Source organism: Pocillopora damicornis, chromosome 7 (assembly GCF_964200805.1).
Source record: "Pocillopora damicornis chromosome 7, jaPocDami1.2, whole genome shotgun sequence".
NCBI classification, from domain to species: Eukaryota; Metazoa; Cnidaria; class Anthozoa; order Scleractinia; family Pocilloporidae; genus Pocillopora; species Pocillopora damicornis.
Genome location: NC_142676.1, coordinates 24631688 through 24648780, shown reverse-complemented (window position 1 = coordinate 24648780; position 17093 = coordinate 24631688). Strand labels below are relative to the sequence as shown.

At 38.2% G+C, this 17093-nt stretch overlaps 3 protein-coding genes across 5 annotated transcripts; 1 reads left to right on the top strand and 2 right to left on the bottom strand.

Moving 5' to 3' along the window:
* Positions 1–1851: 1851 nt before the first annotated feature.
* On the bottom strand, positions 1852–6465 carry LOC113667206 (carbonic anhydrase). 2 transcript variants are annotated; one of them, XM_089212522.1, is made up of 8 exons: positions 6326–6465; positions 6085–6146; positions 5191–5226; positions 4571–4902; positions 3726–3818; positions 3096–3183; positions 2587–2750; positions 1852–2136 (listed from the first exon to the last, which is right to left on the bottom strand). In XM_089212522.1, the coding sequence occupies exons 2-8, from the start codon at positions 6137–6139 to the stop codon at positions 2029–2031; spliced, it is 876 nt and encodes a 291-aa protein (XP_089068648.1). In that variant the 5' UTR covers positions 6140–6146; positions 6326–6465; the 3' UTR covers positions 1852–2028. The 2 variants fall into 2 exon arrangements, with proteins under 2 accessions (XP_089068648.1, XP_027038806.2); XM_027183005.2 differs by having other exon boundaries at positions 6269–6427.
* A 1955-nt stretch (positions 6466–8420) lies between these two features.
* LOC113667205 (uncharacterized) lies at positions 8421–13713 on the bottom strand. The gene is made up of 4 exons (XM_089212477.1): positions 12464–13713; positions 11636–11750; positions 9498–11431; positions 8421–9282 (listed from the first exon to the last, which is right to left on the bottom strand). Exons 1-4 carry the CDS (start codon positions 13619–13621, stop codon positions 9091–9093), a joined length of 3399 nt encoding a protein of 1132 aa, XP_089068603.1. The 5' UTR covers positions 13622–13713; the 3' UTR covers positions 8421–9090.
* A 500-nt stretch (positions 13714–14213) lies between these two features.
* On the top strand, positions 14214–16585 carry LOC113667270 (uncharacterized). Of its 2 annotated transcripts, none has more exons than XM_089212483.1 (2): positions 14214–14349; positions 14558–16585. In XM_089212483.1, the coding sequence occupies exon 2, from the start codon at positions 14603–14605 to the stop codon at positions 16301–16303; it is 1701 nt and encodes a 566-aa protein (XP_089068609.1). In that variant the 5' UTR covers positions 14214–14349; positions 14558–14602; the 3' UTR covers positions 16304–16585. The 2 variants fall into 2 exon arrangements, with proteins under 2 accessions (XP_089068609.1, XP_089068611.1); XM_089212485.1 differs by having other exon boundaries at positions 14237–14320.
* The last annotated feature ends 508 nt before the right edge of the window (positions 16586–17093 follow it).

Below are 17093 nucleotides of genomic sequence, written 5' to 3'. Positions count from 1 at the left end.
AGATTATAGTCAGAGGTTTGAAACAAGTAGCATCATGAGCATGTTCAGCCTGGGAAAATATTTGACCGACAGCTACTAAGGAGTCGTGCGTTAATTTCAGGGACTTTAAGCCGTCGAATAATTTTGCAGAGAGGATCTTTTAATGATATCAAACTTTATCCCTACTTGTACTTCACAGATAACAATCACGATCAAATAAATTTCTTGTTTGAACGAGTTGTTGTCATAGTCGCGTATTTTAGAGCCAAATTTCATTTCAAGATCAAATTTTTCTTCTTACGGAGTAGGTGGTGACAAAGGAATAATCAAAGGGACTAGAGCTTTGAGAGTTTTAAATCTAAACTCTAAAATCGAGCGCCAGCTTTCAACTTGGAGAAGAAATAAATGGGATGAGAGCCAGGATGCTGAAAATTGTCAAATCAGAGGTTTTGTGTTTTTACAATGAAGCATGATTTTTTCGATATATTGATTAAATTACAGCTATAGTTTTACATCAATCTGAAACGACTGGACAACCGCTTAATCAAGGCTGATAAGAAACTTTATCAAGTAAGTAAATTACAAAATTGCCGAAACGAATTGTGAATTAATCAAAGAATAATAAAAAATTTTTACAAAGTAACTATCAATTTGCTGCTTGTTTTTTTTTCAGAATCTCAGAATGACATAGATCACTTTGCTTTTTGCATCAGCTGTTTTCGATTGGCTAAAAAAGACAGAGTTCTTCTCCAAACAAAGAAATCTAAGATTTGTCTAATGGTATTTTCTTTAATTCACTCACAACAGTCACTCAAGATAAAATCATGGTCACACAAAACAATTTTTAGACCAATAAAACTGAACCAAACGAAGCAAGTCTAAAACCGTTTCACGAAGGTATCTTGTCAAAGTTCACTCTCTTGTGTCAAAGTAATTTTTTTCTCTACGGTAAGTTAGCATATAAGTACAGACGAAAGAGGTGACACTAAAGAGTTATGATTTTAAGGATGATGAACTTTTCCAGATCCAGATCCTTAAAACCTTAACTATTTTTAAGCTCGTGTAGAAAGGCAAGCATTCCATTCTTTCTTCAAAGTTTACATTTTGTTGTAATTTAAGTGTTTTCACGGGAGATCGATAAGGTTGCGAACTAATTCAATGCTAAAAAAAAGGTCTTTTTTTTTTAGCTTTGAAAATTTTTATAACTCAACAGTTATTTGTAAATTGATGCTGTTACCTTCGAAAATGCCAATACTCAACAGCGTTGAGGATTCATTCCGGTAGATTCAAAAGTCAAAATGTTTTTCAGTTTCTGTTTTCTCTTAAGCAGTTGTCCATCTCTCTCTCGTAACTGCCCTTAAACATTTGTCAACTGCTGTGTCTTCTCCCTCAGTTGTCCATCTTTCTCTCGTAGCTGCCCTTCAATTCAACGCTATTTTAGTTGCCCTTGGACATTAGTCAACTGCTGAGTCTTTCGCATCATTTGTTCATCTACGTCCAATTCGTGCCAGCGAATATGTGGCAAGAAGGTTTTTACTTCCAAATCACGATAAACGCAAAATATCTCTTTGCCATTTCATTGGGTGTCATAATAATTTCTTCCTGGACTAAGAATATCTTGTTTTGTTCGTTTTTTTTGTTTTGTATAAATGGAACCATATGAATAATAATAATAAATTATTCAGATCATTTATTATCATTATGACTGAGATGTCTTTGGGATACGGTATCTTGCTCTAGGGAACTGATCCCCATTCGGTGGAGATTTGTGATAAATGTTCCTTTCTTTTAAAGAGTAATTAAGTCTACCATCATAATTTTCTTGGCGATTTGAATAATTTTCCTTTGAATAAACAGTAACAGTCAAACATATCCGATAAATGCAGTTTATTTGGATGTCGCTAACAATCCTTGCTTAAGAAAGAAACCCCCAGAATACGTCACTCAATCTAGCTAAGAGTATCTAGGCGATTATAAAGAGTTTATATTCTCTTGGAGGATGTAAATTAGCTACTGTAGTGTTAAGTAGTTGCAAGTTGATTCTTGGGCTCATCCGTCGAGTTCAGAAACAACACGTCCGTTGAGTTTCTGAGGTGGTCTGAAGTTTCCACACGTAAGGCCTCCCTCTCCGTTTTTCAGTCTCCTCATGGCGCCGAACTGAAAAAAAAATCACATTAACTGTGGTTAGAAGATCGGAAAAAAACAAAAGTTATAGAAAGCTAGGAACTTTTAGGTATAGATAACTTTGAACACAAACGTTTGTGCGCTGTGAAGTGTCAGTAGCATCACAAAGGAAAAAGAGTCCAATTTAGACACGTCAGGTGCTGCTTATCGTCCTAATATCGGACATTAGTGTCTAAAATCTGAAAAACCAGACACTAGTATCTAAAATAGGACACTAGAATCTAATAACGGACACTTGTGTCTAAAATCTAAAATCGGATACAAGTTTCTTAATTCAGACACTAGTGTCTAAAATTGGACTCTAGTGCGTTTGAATGCTTTAATTAGTAGGCGATATGTGAAACGCGTAAGTGCTAATTTTTCAGGCACTTAAATAGTGTTTAAATGTTAAAAAGCAGAAAAATAGCATAAAAATGTTCTTACCACAAAACTACGGAGTTTAATGGGCTCTTTCAGTACAATCCAGTTAACTGATTGATAACAGGGAGGGGTGGTAAGGGAACCCTTGTAGGAGTAGAACGATGAGAGATCTTTCAGTTCTGGAACCAAGTCGAGCAGCGCTATGTTTTTGACTGAAGCTTCGGCACCTGGGAGAGAAAGTGATTGTATTAGCTGCCCTGATGTTATAAATGTTTAACCTTTTCGCTTCCAATATCTAGGTATAAATACTCGACACTGTATGCCATACATTTTGTTTAATTTTGGTTCTGAAAATCTAGTTTCAAATAAAAAAATACCCTTCCGTTGATGTTGTGTTACTTCATGAAACTTCTGCTTGAAAATCTATGGATGGTCTTGGGAGAAAAGAAAGTAGAGCAGTGGAAACATCTTTATCTCTGATTGATAGCTTTACTCTTGAATTTACAGGCTCTATGGCGTGAGACAAACGGATTTATTGATATATAAGATGATGTAAGTTGCTAAAGCCTCACCAACGTCCTTTATTTTTTTCAGAGCTGAGTAAAGTTTGCGGATGGTATAGTGCTTTTTTCCTTTCCCTTTTTCTCTTTTCTTCGTTTCCTGAAACAGGAAGCATGTTTTCACATTAAAGATATCATCGTCCTAGAAGTTTTTAACTGAAAGATGTTCCTCTTAGAATGATTCACTCCATCTCCCAAGCCAATACTTAGCGTTAGTTCCCTAACCATTGAAATCTGACCCTCTTTGCTGCCTTTTGTACAATGTGCTGTATGAAGTATACTAGTGCACTAATGTCGAGGGTTGCCAACTCTAATGTTTGTCGTGGAGCAGGAATAAATTCCTTGCAACTGTACGGGGTATTTTTTACAGGTATGCAAATGATCTCACTAAAGAAAAGCTCTTGATGTGCATTTTTCTTCAATCAATCCAATTTTCAACTTCCTCAATTACGATGACTTCAACTTCAACTTTACCTCTCTACCCCAGTCTTCCCCAACCCTTACCGATTCCACTATGCGGCTGATTCTTTCATTTTAGGAACAATTACTATTCCAGAAAAATTTTATATTTTTCCAAATCCCCCACTAACAAAATACCTGGTAAAGTTAATATAGCAACATATATGATATTTCCATACATACCTCAAAGAAAACGCCAATCACAGCCAGTCCATCGGATTGAGACGCAGCGGTATCAAAATCAGCGTACTTTGTGTTATAAGTCACCAAATGAAGCTAAAAGACGATAAATTGAAATTATACATGAAGTACAATATTGTTAATAGTTCCTCTCTGATCTGCCAACCAGATGCCAAACTAGAGCCTTACAAGATTAATAGCCACTCGCGTATTCCACGCTTCACACAGTTTGCTTCATAGCCAGTGATATTTTCAAGTCTTGTACCCAGACCTACCACGGACAAGCACTAAACGGTAGGACCTGGACACGAAATTAGATATTTTCCTCGATTATGATTAGTAAATGTCATCTTGCTTTGACCGACGGGACTTAATCAAATTGCAGTAAGAAAGCCAATGTGAAAATTTTGAGACTTTGACGGAACGACTTAAGAGACTGGTCGTTATCACTTGAGGGGGGATGGGAGGGGGCGAAGGGGGGATGGTAGGGGATTGAGGGGGGATGGGAGCTGGAGGATTTTGATCGGATCATAATTAAATTTTCCGATCCCTCCGAAGGCTCTATAAATATGTCTATATTTCCCCCTCATTGGCGGTTAATGGCGGTCGATTTTTTAACGAAAACTAATTCCCCCTCCTGTTCCCCTGAAAACCATGTAATCCATCCTCCAACAATAAAAACCATCACCCCCTCCCCAGGTGAGGTGATCGATAATGACTAGTTCTTAAGCACTTGTAGCAGAGGAACAATTTGTCACTGGTGCTTTCAGTTAGTGGTCGTAGTGCTAACGCCTCCCGCCGTGATTACGTATGGAAAACAAAAAGTTTCGAGAGCTACTATTGCGTACCTCTCCAGGATATGCCTTTCCGTTCACAAGGTGTTCGGATCCTTCGTCGTTATCACAACCGAAATGAAAGTGGAACTGCTGGAGCATATACACGCTATCTCCAAGGGGACTCCCGGTGAGTCTAGCCTTGCCTTTGCGTTTGTCAATAGTTAGGGTAGGCGCATGACCATTGTTTTTTATGTCTCCGCTGACCCTTCCATTTCTATTCTTGGTTGTAAATCTGAGTCCCTTGAGACTTGCATCTTTCTTAACCGGAGTCTCGATATTTATGGGGGACTGGGCGGTGTAATGGCAGTATTTTGAAACTTTACCCCAGTCAGGTGGACCATAACCTGTCAGGAATATCAGCATTAATAGGAAAATAAGGGATTATATTAAATAGATTTTTGAGCAAAATGTAAACACTATGTTTTCATTTGTTTGTATGAGTAGTATTATAGCCTGGTACCCAGACATTCCACGGCCGAGCGGATACATTTCAGTTAGTTACACGGTAGAATCTGGGTACGAGATTTATTTACAATAGTTTTAAAGCATGCGAAAAATCTTGAATATCTGGAATAAACCAGCATACAGCAAATGAATTGTTAATCTATACTTCAAGATTCTGTTGTCTGTACCGTGACTGTCTGTTTCCCCGTACTTCCACTTTGCTCCTGTTGAGATGAAGAAGGAATGAAAAATATGTCATCAGATACAATCACGCCGCAGAAAGTCGCTTTTTTTTTAAAGCTAATTAAGATCAAGCTGGATTCAAAGGGTTTAAAACGAGAATTTCTTAAGTTTTCCCCAGCTAGAGAAGGTCTTATGATAATTGGAGACTTTAAGATCAGAAACTCCAGCTTTACCCTCTTCTCAACATTCATTCGAGGAACAAGTTGGTGGGTTTCTTGATTGTGGCTTTCCTCAGGGTGAAAAGTTTTGACCCCCCTTGAACAGAGTGCCATGCCATTACAGGTTGCCTTGATCGTTTTGATGGGGTTGCCTTTCAAAATTGCTGGTACCAGTTTCTTGTTCGACGTCTGGATGAAAGAAAGGCTTTAAATTTTACGAGTATCGCGAGATAAATTAGAAAAAAGAGATGACACTTCAAGTGAGCATCAAACATTGCAAGTATCGTTGAAATGTCTCCAGGCAACGGTGTTGCTGTTCACAGCAGTCATTGTCAGGATGCACTTTCACTCACACCAAAGTCATACAACTGGATGAACACATCTCATTTGATGAAATGAAAATTGAATAAAAACGAGAACAAGTCTTTTCTAGTTTCAAAGACAGCTAAAGGGATCAATCAGTGTGACCTATTCGTGCCTTTTCTCATCTTGCTTCTACGAGGGGTATTTTTTCCCCCATTGTTTCCAAGAGTGTTTTTAAAGGGTGGCGACTTTCAATGATCAATTACATTAAAATAAACAAGAAATAAATTTTCAAGTCTTTCAAAAATGGTCCCCTCAAGTAGACTCTTAAACTTTAGCAAGAGATAACACGTTTCTTTAGAAAACAAGTCACTTTACCTTCAGAAGCCACAGATACGGTCACCAGTGCCAACAGTACAGCAGCTGACAACATCCTTATTCTGCGGAATGAAGAGTAATTAGAAAATAAATTTAGAAATACAATCAAATCGTTACGTTGATATTCAAAATTTGGTTACAATTTATGAAACTCTTAGCCTTGCTTTTGCGTTACAACACATGCATGAAAGTTAGTGACGCCGGTATAAGTGTGGAGGTGTAACAATTCACAGGTGTTTACCACTTTTAAGGTGGAGATTCTTATTCCTTTCCTGGCTCGCTCTTTTTAATTGATGACTGTTATCTCACTGAGACAAGAAAAAGATCAATGTTTTCATAACAAACTGATCGCTACTTGTTTCTTTGAGGGCAACTATGAATATTTAACAAGTGGCCACCTGTTCGTGTTTCTTTTGGCTTGTTTAGGAGAGAAATAATAACAATGGACCTTTAATGTATCTAATAAAGACACCTTCTCGGAAAAGCAACATAGTGTATTGCATGAAATTAAACAATCACATGCGGCAAAATTTTAATTAAACAAAATAACCCTTTTCCTACCATGGACTGGAAGCAATAACAAAATGATTACAAATATATTTTTATTCTCGTTTCTTAATAATTCCTGAAAATCGTGCACCGTTTCTGTTATAAGTAAACTCTTCTGGTATAACCGATTATTCCCTAATAATGAAAGGCAACTTTTGCCCGCTGATTCTCCCAAATACAGCGGCCTCCAAAATAATCATGGATACTGACAAGGACTCATCAATGTGGGTTACACTTTGAAATAAGGCATTTCCTTCCTAAAAGCATTTTGTCAAGATTATAGTCAAAGGTTTGGAACGAGTGGCATCATGAGCATGTTAAGTCTAGGAAAATGTTTGACCGACAGCTACCAAAGAGTCGTGCGTTAATTTCAGGGACTTCAAGCCCTCGAATAATTTTGCAGAGATGATCTTTTAATGATATCAACCTTTATCCCTGCTCTTGCTCCAAAGATAACAATCACGATCATTTTTTTCTCTTTGACTGCGTAACGCCGAAAAGTTGAAATTGTTCTCTTACAAAAAACCCGTTGATTTGTTCGTTCGCTTTATATTGAGTTGAGAGAGGAAGTAGAAAGAGTGCAAGGAAGATTCTCGAATTGCAAGCCCAGAGAAGCAGGCGGACTAGAGAAGAGAGAGAGAGAGGGGGGGGGGGGGGTAAGTTCTCTGCGCCCCATTCAAGTCAACATTCCTCGCCCCTCCGGATCCCGATTTTCAAAAGATTGTACTTCGAATGAAACGCCTTAAACCATTTTTTTTCGAAAAGTGCATCTCCTGGTCTTTTAAAGGATGAATGTAAACTATAGTTAAGTATTGCAACGTACCTGACACCAGGAGAATAAGCTAGCGGGTTCGTATAACGAATTTCCTCTCATACACAGCAAGACAATCATCACCAATTTTTAAGATGATTCGATGGTGTTAAATATTGAATTAACCAGCTCAAATTCTAGAAGTTACGAAAGCAAAATCCTGTTCAATATGATTGACGATGAACTTTTAAGAATACCTTGTAAACGTACCTTTAGTTTCAATTTTGATTCCATAATCCGGCAATAAATTGCTCGGAAGAAAGAGTTCAATTGCAAAATACATTTTAATGTTACCTGGTGAACATGTTAGCACCAATAACCGATGAACACAAATCTCCCAGTGCGTTTATTTTTATAACCTCGCTAATTATTGTTTATCGAAACTAATTTTTACTTGATACATCACTAAGGGTCAGTGGGGAGAATTTACGATTGAATCAAAATTATCAGTCTTATGCGCAGTTGCAAAGTGATAAAGCTAAATTCAATTTCAAAATTTCAAATTCAATAAATTTTCTTCTTACGCCGTATTCTTTCCGTAAACCGGATCGATGTAGTTTTTTTTTTATCTCGGAGGTAGGGGGAGGGGGGGGGGGGGAGTAAGGAATTCGTTGGGACATGGTCCATGACGCAGACGTCTGCAAATAAAAACAAAGAAATTCCTTGTTTGAACGAGTTGTTGTCATGGTCGCGTATTTAAGAGCCAAATTTCGTTTCAAGATAGCCTTTTTTTCTTATGGAGTACGTGGTGACAAAGGAATAATCAAAGGCATTAGAGCTTTGAGCGTTTTAACCCTAAATTCTAAAGTGGAGCGCCAGCTGACAACTTGGAGAAGAAATAAATGGGATGAGAGCCAGGATGCTGAAAATTGTCAAATCAGAGGTTTGCGTTTTTACAGTGAGGCATGATTTTTACGATATTTTGGTTAAATTACAGCTACAGTCTTAAGTCAAATTGAAACGACTGAACAACTGCTTAAAATCAACGAAATATGAATTTATTAAAGAATATATTTAAGAATCCCAAAAAACTATCAATTTACAGAATCTCAGAATGATATTGATCACTTTACTTTTTGCATCAGCTATTTTTTCAATTGACTGAAAAAGACAGAGTTCTTCTCCAAACAAAGAAATCTAAGATTTTTCTAATGGTATTTTCTTTAATGTTTAAACACTCACTCAAGATCAAAACATGATTACACGAAAAAAATTTAGACCGATGTACTGAACCAAACGAAACAAGTTTAAAACCGTTTCACGATGGTGTCTTGTCAAAGTTCAGTCTCTTTTGTCAAAGTGATTTTTTCCTCTACGGTAAGTTATCATATCGGTATAAACGATAGAGATGAACTAAAAGTGATGATTTTGAGGATGATGAACTTTGGCAGATTACAAGATCTTAAAACCTTAACAGTTTTGAAGCTCGTGTAGAAAGGCAAGGTATTCCATTCTTTCTTCAAAGTTTACATTTTGATGTATTTTAAGTGTTTTCGTGGGAGCAATTCATTGCTAAAAAAAGGCGGTTTTTTTAGCTTTAAAAATTTTCATAACTTAATAGATGTTTGTACAATGATGCTGCTACCTTCAAAAATGTCAAAATTAAACAACGTTGAGGATTCATGCAGTTAGATTGAAAAGTCAAACTATTTTTGTAGTTCACGAATGATGTTTTCCATACTGGGTCTCGCTTTAGGATTTTTATGCAAACATCCTCTAATAAGAGCTCGAATCGCGCGGTTTTTCACCATAACAACTTGTTCTTTACGCCGTTCAGGGTCTGGCTGTTCCCGGGTGCAAATCTCACACAGAAGAACACCAAAACTGTACACATCAACCTGCAAAGAAACAATGCACAAAGAGGAATAAAGGATACAGCACTTCACTAAGTTTTCTTTCTTTGGTAAAAGAAGTTACATGTCAGGATAGTCTTATCATTCATCGCATGTCCACCAACTGCTATCGTTCTAATCTTTACACGAGTATTAAAAGAATGTAAAAACCAAATACAAGCCTGAAAAATGACGATGACAAACATATATATCAGAAATACCTTCTCAGTCTGATTTGTAGTAAATGCCTCGGGTGCACTGTATATCCTGGCACCAGGACAAACTGTCATAGTCTGCTGCATAAATTTAGCCGTGCCATAATCTGACACTTTGCCTCGCCATTGATCACCTTGTCGCCATAGCAACACATTAGCACTGCTAACATCGCGGTGAATGATAGGAGATGGTTTCTTTAGGTGAAGGTAGTTCAATGCTCGAGCCACATCCATAGAAACAACGGACACTTCAGTACTGGAAAGAGGTCGCTGCTCTAGCAGTGCTCGTAAACTCGATTCCATGAGCTCTGTTACGAACAAAGGACTTCCTTCATCGCATGTTGCTCCAATGAACTGCAGTAAGCAAGGATGGCGGCATGTTGCGGCAATTCTCATCTCTCGCTCAAACAGTCTGCGACTATATTCAGAAAGAATCAATTCGTAAATCTGTTTGACGGCGACAACACATCCGCAGTATTTGCCTTCAAGAACACTTCCATAGCCTCCCCTACCAAGATAATTGTCTGTAAGTTGAATTTGATCGCGCGCGATGACCCAATCAGGTGGCTGTTGGCGATTATTTAAGGTTTGCTGGGCTTCTGAGAGAGTTGTTTCAAGTTCATTCAATTCCAGTTCTTTCTCCGTCACCTGATCCTGCAAGGAAGTAACTTGATCTTGTAAATTAGTAATCTGCTCATCTTTTTCGTACATTTGCCCTCGAACATCAGTCAGTTGCTGTGTTCTCTCAAGCAGTTCTCCATCTCTCTCTCGTAACTGCCCTTCAACATTTGTCAACTGCCGAGTTTTCTCCCTCAATTGTCCATCTCTCTCTTGTAGCTGTCCTTCAACATTTGTAAATAGCTGTGTCTTCTCTCGCATTTGTTCATCTTTCTCTTGTAGTTTCCTTCGAGTATTTGTCAACTGCTGTGTCTTCTCTCTCAGTTGTCCATCTTTCTGTCGTAGTTGCCCTTGGACATTAGTAAACTGCTGTGTCTTCTGCCTCAGTTGTACATCTCTCTCTCGTAGTTGCCCTTGAACATTAGTCAACTGCTGTGTCGTCTCTCTCAGTTGTTTATCTTTCTCTTGTAGTTGCCCTTGAGTATTTGTCAATTGCTGTGTCTTCTCCCTAAGTTGTTTATCTTTCTCTCTTAGTTGGCGATCTTTTTCTGACAGTTGTCCTTCTCTCTCTTGTAGTTGCCCTTGAGTATTTGTCAACTGCTGTGTCTTCTCTCTCAATTGTCCATCTCTCTCTCGTAGTTGCCCTCGAGTATTTGTCAACAACTGTGTCTTCTGCCTCAGTTGACCATTTTTTTCACGTAGTTGACCCTGAGAGTTTGTCAACTGCTGTGTCATCTTGCTCAGTTGGACCTCAGCATTTGTCAACTGCTGAGTTATCTCCGTCAGCTGTCCTTCTCTTTCTTGAAGCCGCCCTTGGACGATTTGTAACTGCTGCATCATGTCCCTCATTTCTTCATCTCTCTCTAGTAGTTGTCCTTGAGAACATTCCACCTGCTGTTGTTCCTCAAGCGGTTGCTCTTCAATATCCAACAATTTCTCTCTCCTCTCCCTCAGTTGTCCATTTCTATCTCGTAGCTGCCCTTGAGCGTTAGTCGACTTCCTCGTCATCTCACTCAGTAGTTCAACTCTCTCCTGTAGTTGCCCCGGAAAATTTATCAGCTGCCGTGTCCTCTTCCTCGGTTGAGTATTTCTCTTTATTACTTCCCCCTCAATTGTCTCTTTCGGCTCATTCTCTTCAACTTTTTCCGAAAAATGTAGGTCCGTGTTTCCGTGCAAACTTTGTACTTGTTCTTTTATCTCCTTCGGTTCTTGTGCTGCCGTTCTCAACTGTAGTTCTACGTTGGGAACACATCCTCCTCTTTCTCGTTCTTGAACGATTGCGGCCGTTAGATCTCGCATTTCTCGAAACTGTGCTTGCTCTCCTAAAAGAGGAATTAAAATGCCAATCGATGCGAGAACAATGGAATAACACCAACTGCATCACGCAATCTTAATTTATTTTTTAATGAACGACCAACATCAACATAGCGATGTCAATATCTTTCTACCAAACCCCAATCTGTCATCGCCGTCTTTGTGATCTCTATAGTTATCATTAATTTAATAACTGATAAAAATCATCTTACCAGCTTTTTTATTTGCCAAAGTATTTTTCTGATAATTCACATCAATGCCCTTTTTTTGAATGACATCCACTCCATGGACGAATCCTCTACCTCGTCCACATCCAATTCGTTCACCCTTGATGAAAATAGAAACACATAAGAATAAAGAAAACTTCCAGCCTTTAAGAAGAATTTCTTCAAATCGAGATGGACCGTCCTTTCGATTCTCCCTATATCACTCAAATGTATGAACCAGTTTCTGCTTTTAATCGCGCAAACTTTTCTGGATGGTACGTTCAATTGCAGTTCATCATTGACTTGATCATTTTGAATTTTTCATCATCCACAGGTCAAAATATTATTTGTTTCACTCATTCAAAATCATTGAAACAGAATCATTTACAACGCTCTCGAAGAAGCACCAAATTCAAGGAAATTCTTTCGGTTATCTTACGACGCCTAACGCTACGAGACGGTCCGGCAAATCTGTGATATTTACGGAGGTTGCCAGTTTTGTCGATGGTTTATTCGACTTTTCTGACCCAAAATATCATCTGGCGTTAGGAAATCACACAGAATAATTGGGGACACACAAATAATAATTGTTAATTCGATTTAGGCATCAGTATTTGAACTACCGAAATGAAGTATATAGCAGCACCACCGTTTACAACACAGATACCACAAACCTTTCTTGAACAATATTGATGCTAACGTTAGAAGGGGTCACAATACTGTCACAAACAAAAGTTATGGTCTCTTGAATTGAAAGACAGCATGAAATACGAACGTTATCATAACATTGTTGGAATTGAAATACGTCTAATAATTAAATTAAAACTTTCTTACATCTCCGGTATTGACGTGCGTGGCATCCATTCCTCTTCCTTTGGACAAAATCTTTCGGGCCTTGTCCACTAGCGTTTGATTATTGGCATTTATAAGCTTGGCATCTGCAGCTTCGTCTGACAACAACTCCATCATCGCGTTCTGCTGTTTTATTTTGTCAGTTCCAAGGATTCTCTCTCTGGTCATGAGTCCCTCCATGCGGATAGCATCATCATCACCTTCTAAAAGAGCAAGCTCCGCAAGACTTTGACTTTCTTTCCCATTTTGATAAGCTTCCACGGGCTCCATTTCCTTTTTAGGCAATGGATGTGCTGGATCTCTAAACCTCTCCACCATTCCACGTTTCATGTAGGTAAATGCTAAATCGTGAGAATCGGGGTCACTGGCTAAGGTTGAACCTAGTAGTTCAATGGCATCAATTTTCTGTTCTGTTGTACATTCCGGTCTGGTAATGAAATACTCCACCATCTCAATTCTACCGTCATTACTGGCTAAAAGAAATGGTGTTAAACCTTCATTATTTTTCAGTTGTGATGCACCAGACGCCAGAAGTTCACGCACATTAGTAAAATTTTCCCAATAAACAGCGAAATGAAGAGCACTCCAGCCATCTTTGTCTTGCAGGTCCAAAATGGCGCCGTTATCGATGAGGTAGGTAATTACATTCGTCTGACCATGGCTGCAGCACGCCATCATAAGCGGGGTAGTTTCTTGGTCATTACATGTGTTCACATCGGCCCCGTTCCTAACCAAACATTTCACAACGTCAAAGTAACCTTCGTCGACAGCATCCCCTAAGGAAATCGAATCACGCTGAGGTCTACTGTCGACGTCTGCCGCTCGTTTCGTCAACACTTCATGAAAAATAGCCGTGGCAGCCCATAATGGTGTGCAACCTGTAAAAACTACGTCATTCACTTTCAAAGTTCCTCGAGCTTCAATGTCTGCCTTGTATCTCAGAAGAATCCTCACTGAATCAAAGTGTCCATTCCGAGCGGCGATGATGAGTGGAGTAGTATTGTTGCCGCCATCTTTGATATTTGTTTCCAAAGCGCTTTTTCTTTTTGCGGTGGTCAGCCGCTTTAAAAGATCTTCCAAACCAGAAGAACCGTCACGAGCAGCTTCATAAATTCTAGTTACAGTTTTCATCATAGACATCTCATTAGCGATTTCACAAAACACAAGCGCGAAGCTTTTAGTTTGTGCTGAGGTCACACTGATACCAGAGAAATAACAAACACGCTTATGCAAACTCGTAAACTCAATGTCACGCTACCCGATGGATAACTTCCATATTTGGATTGTTTTGCGGACTAAGTTCCCGGGACTTGTGAGACAAATTATTTCATAAAAGTAATGTTAATTTCTGTTTTGAAGAATCACCTAGGACACGTGATTAATTTTTCAAAGACGTTTGAAAGCAAGTTATCAATCTTGTTAAAGATTTCCTAGAAAAGCCGAAAATTTATCGTATTTTTGTTTTGAAGGAGGAAGGGGAGGGCAGAGAGGTTTTTACGGTTTCGATTTACAGGTAAATCACGATATAACGATCTCTGATATGAAAACATTCCCTTTGAAACGAATGCAGTTTTTGATCGCGAAAAAAAGAAAAAAGTAATGATTTAGAGTATCCTTGGTCTTGGCTCCGAAACGGAATCTGACGGTCAAAACAATTTCCCATAGGGGAGAGGGGAAGACAACGGGTAACTTGAGGGTATAGAGACCGAGAGAAAATCGGGAGAGAACGTTTAGAGTGAGCGGTCACTAAGCATACATTCAAGATGGCGGTTGCCTTATAGCTGATAAGCCTTAAGTATGAGGCCCTTTATTTTACCATTCCAGCTTTCGCTATGAAAGGTATGGAATTATATCAGATTCATCTTGAGGTAAACATGTATTAAAAATAAACAAACAAAATTCTTGCAAGGTATCTCGAAACCCTCAAGAAAAAAGCGAGCCACGTTGATATGATCTCCGATTGACTACATTTGATTTACAGAGCTCAGAAAAGCTGGCTGTGTATTTCTTATTATAATTAGTTGCTTCGTAATTATCAAGTCATTTGTTTGATAGTTTGTGATTTCTTTTTTTTAGAGTAAGTGTATCGAGGGAGGCTGACGATTTTATGAGGCAAGAAAAATGAGGATGCTGGGTTTCTATAGAATGAGAACTTTCACCCCAATTTTTCGACCCATGTATGCGTTTCCTCTTCTGACACGCAAGTTTTCCTCAAATTTATTCCAAGATTCCAGTGTCACGTTCAGTACTTCATGTGGATCAAGAAGAGCTGGGAAAGTGACAGGAAACACAAAAAGTGTTTTAGTGTTCCGTCCATCCATGGAATATTCAACAGATTTAAAATCCCTTCGTCCAACCAAAGTGAAAATGATAATTGAGAGAAAAATTGACACACTGGAAACAGTTGACAAGCAACTTGATTTTTTCATGGAGGTTAAATATATGACTGATATTGTGAATCGCATTGCTATACTCTACAACATTGCCAAGATCACAGAAAAAGATGAAGAACAGAAGAAAGTTCTGAAACAAGAAAAAAGCAATGCATACACTGAATTACTGGATAGCATTTTGGAGAAACTATACAGATGCCTTCCTCAGAATCTTGCCATTTTGATGTGGAGTCTGGGAATTAATGGAGAAAAGCATAAAAAGCTGCTCCAACTCTGTGAGAAAAAGATTCTGGCTTGTGGCATTTCAGTTTTTACCTATGAAAACATCTTTCAGATTTTAAATGGATGTGCAAACCTCAAAATGACAAAAAGTCCAATATTTCCAAAGTTTGAACAAGCCATTTTAAATGGTGATGTTAAAATTTGTGATCTTGAGAATCCTCATTTATCTGGGATATTATATTCATTTGCTGAAACCAGTAGTGGTTCTGTACAGTTATTTGAGGCTTTTTTGGAAGAATTTCTGTCAAGAGATATAAATTCAATGAACAGTCAACCTATAGCAGAGTTTGTCTGGTCATTTGCAAGGAAGGAACAGGATGCTGATAAACTGTTTGACAAAGTTGAGGCAGAAATAATAAGCCGAGACATGACTGAATTAAACAAAACTGATTTTTTTAAAATTCTATGGGCATTTGGGAAAGCTGAGAAAGGAAGCAAGAAATTTTTCCAATCATTGGATGGTAAACTTGTCTCCCAGGGTGCAGGATGTTTACGCAATGCTGAACTCTTGGATATTGTGTGGACTTTCAGTACAAGACATTTTTTGGAAGGAGCCATATTTGATGTTGTGAAGGAAGAGTTGTTTGACCGAGGTGTTCAAACTCTCCACACACATGAACTTGTATTGATCTTGCTTTCATTCTTTTCAGCTCAGAGATATGATGACAAATTAATCAGTGAAATTGAAGGCGAGTTGTGTGTCAGGAGTGTAAAACAAATTGCCAGTACTCATTTATGTCAGGTTGCGTGGTGTCTGGCAAGAACAGAGAAGTCAGATAGTGAGCTGTTTGACTCAATAGAAGCTGAAGTATCTCGACGCAGCTTAAGTGTGTTTTCTAAGGAGGAAAAACTTTTGCTCTTTCAAGGATTTGTTGAGGCAAGCAAAGGAAGCAAAAAGTTTTACCAGCTTTTATGTTCTTCCCTTTTAGCCAATGAATTGTCTGATTTTTATGAAAGAGATGTACAGCAATTTGCTTGGTGTCTCTCTCATGTGGATGTTGAAACAAGGGCAATCTTTGACACTCTGGAAAAAGAAATCTTCAATAATGAGAAGTATAAGTTTAACGAGAAGCAGCTGATTTCTATAAAGAGGAGCTTTCAAAAAGTTGGAAAGGGAACAAAGGAACTGTTTGAATTTGAATTGTAGGCTTAGTAGAATGCATTTTGTCTTCTTTCTCAACAAAACCATAAGTGAAAGGAAGCCAGGAGGGAAAAGGGATGAAATCTTCCTGCTCTGTTTAGACACACCTTTATAATGTTACCTTGCAAGCTAATGAGACAGCTTTACTAAAACACAACAACCAATCAAATTTCAATGCTTGTTAATAGATATCAATCAAATTGCAGGAGAATGAGAGACAACTTTCACAGTTTTTATAAACCACCTCACTATACTGAATCAATAAAATATTTGTTCAGAGTAAAAAAACTTGAATGGAGCAATTGTATTTATTACATAGGATGTACTGGTACTGGTAATAAAGTGGTAACTGAACTTTGTGTGGTGCAATTTTGGTCTGAAATCATACTAACTTGTGATTTCAAATCATGCATATGATTTCTGATCAAATTGTATTACACTCAGTTCAATTACTGTTATGAACCATCTTAGACTGGCTACTGAAATGTAAACACTGGTTACTGTGTCAGTAAGGTGTACATGTAATTTACCAGTATCCTTGCTACTTAATTTTCAGTGGATTACCAGTATCTCATCTGCTATAATCAAATGAACCTTAGCTACTCACACAGTGAGTGATTATGAGTGGTGCAATGTTAATGTGATTATTTACACAGTGAGTGATCATGAGTGGTGCAATGTTAATGTAAACAAGTAACAATTGTAAGACAAGTGTGAGAAAAATAACACGATCTGTCTATGGTGAACAGACAGCCAAAACTAAGCTAGAAAATGGGGTAATTTATTTTCTGCCAGA

Coding starts and splice junctions, on each gene's coding strand:
- LOC113667206 (XM_089212522.1), bottom strand. CDS start 6,139: ATGTTGTCAGCTGCTGTACTGTTGGCACTGGTGACCGTATCTGTGGCT. Junction 3,184..3,725: donor TGATTGGCGTTTTCTTTGAG/GTATGTATGGAA, acceptor TTCCTGTTTCAG/GAAACGAAGAAAAGAGAAAA. Junction 2,137..2,586: donor TTAAACTCCGTAGTTTTGTG/GTAAGAACATTT, acceptor TTTTTTTTTCAG/TTCGGCGCCATGAGGAGACT.
- LOC113667205 (XM_089212477.1), bottom strand. CDS start 13,621: ATGTCTATGATGAAAACTGTAACTAGAATTTATGAAGCTGCTCGTGAC. Junction 11,751..12,463: donor CGCACGTCAATACCGGAGAT/GTAAGAAAGTTT, acceptor ATTTTCATCAAG/GGTGAACGAATTGGATGTGG. Junction 9,283..9,497: donor CTACAAATCAGACTGAGAAG/GTATTTCTGATA, acceptor GTTTCTTTGCAG/GTTGATGTGTACAGTTTTGG.
- LOC113667270 (XM_089212483.1), top strand. CDS start 14,603: ATGAGGATGCTGGGTTTCTATAGAATGAGAACTTTCACCCCAATTTTT.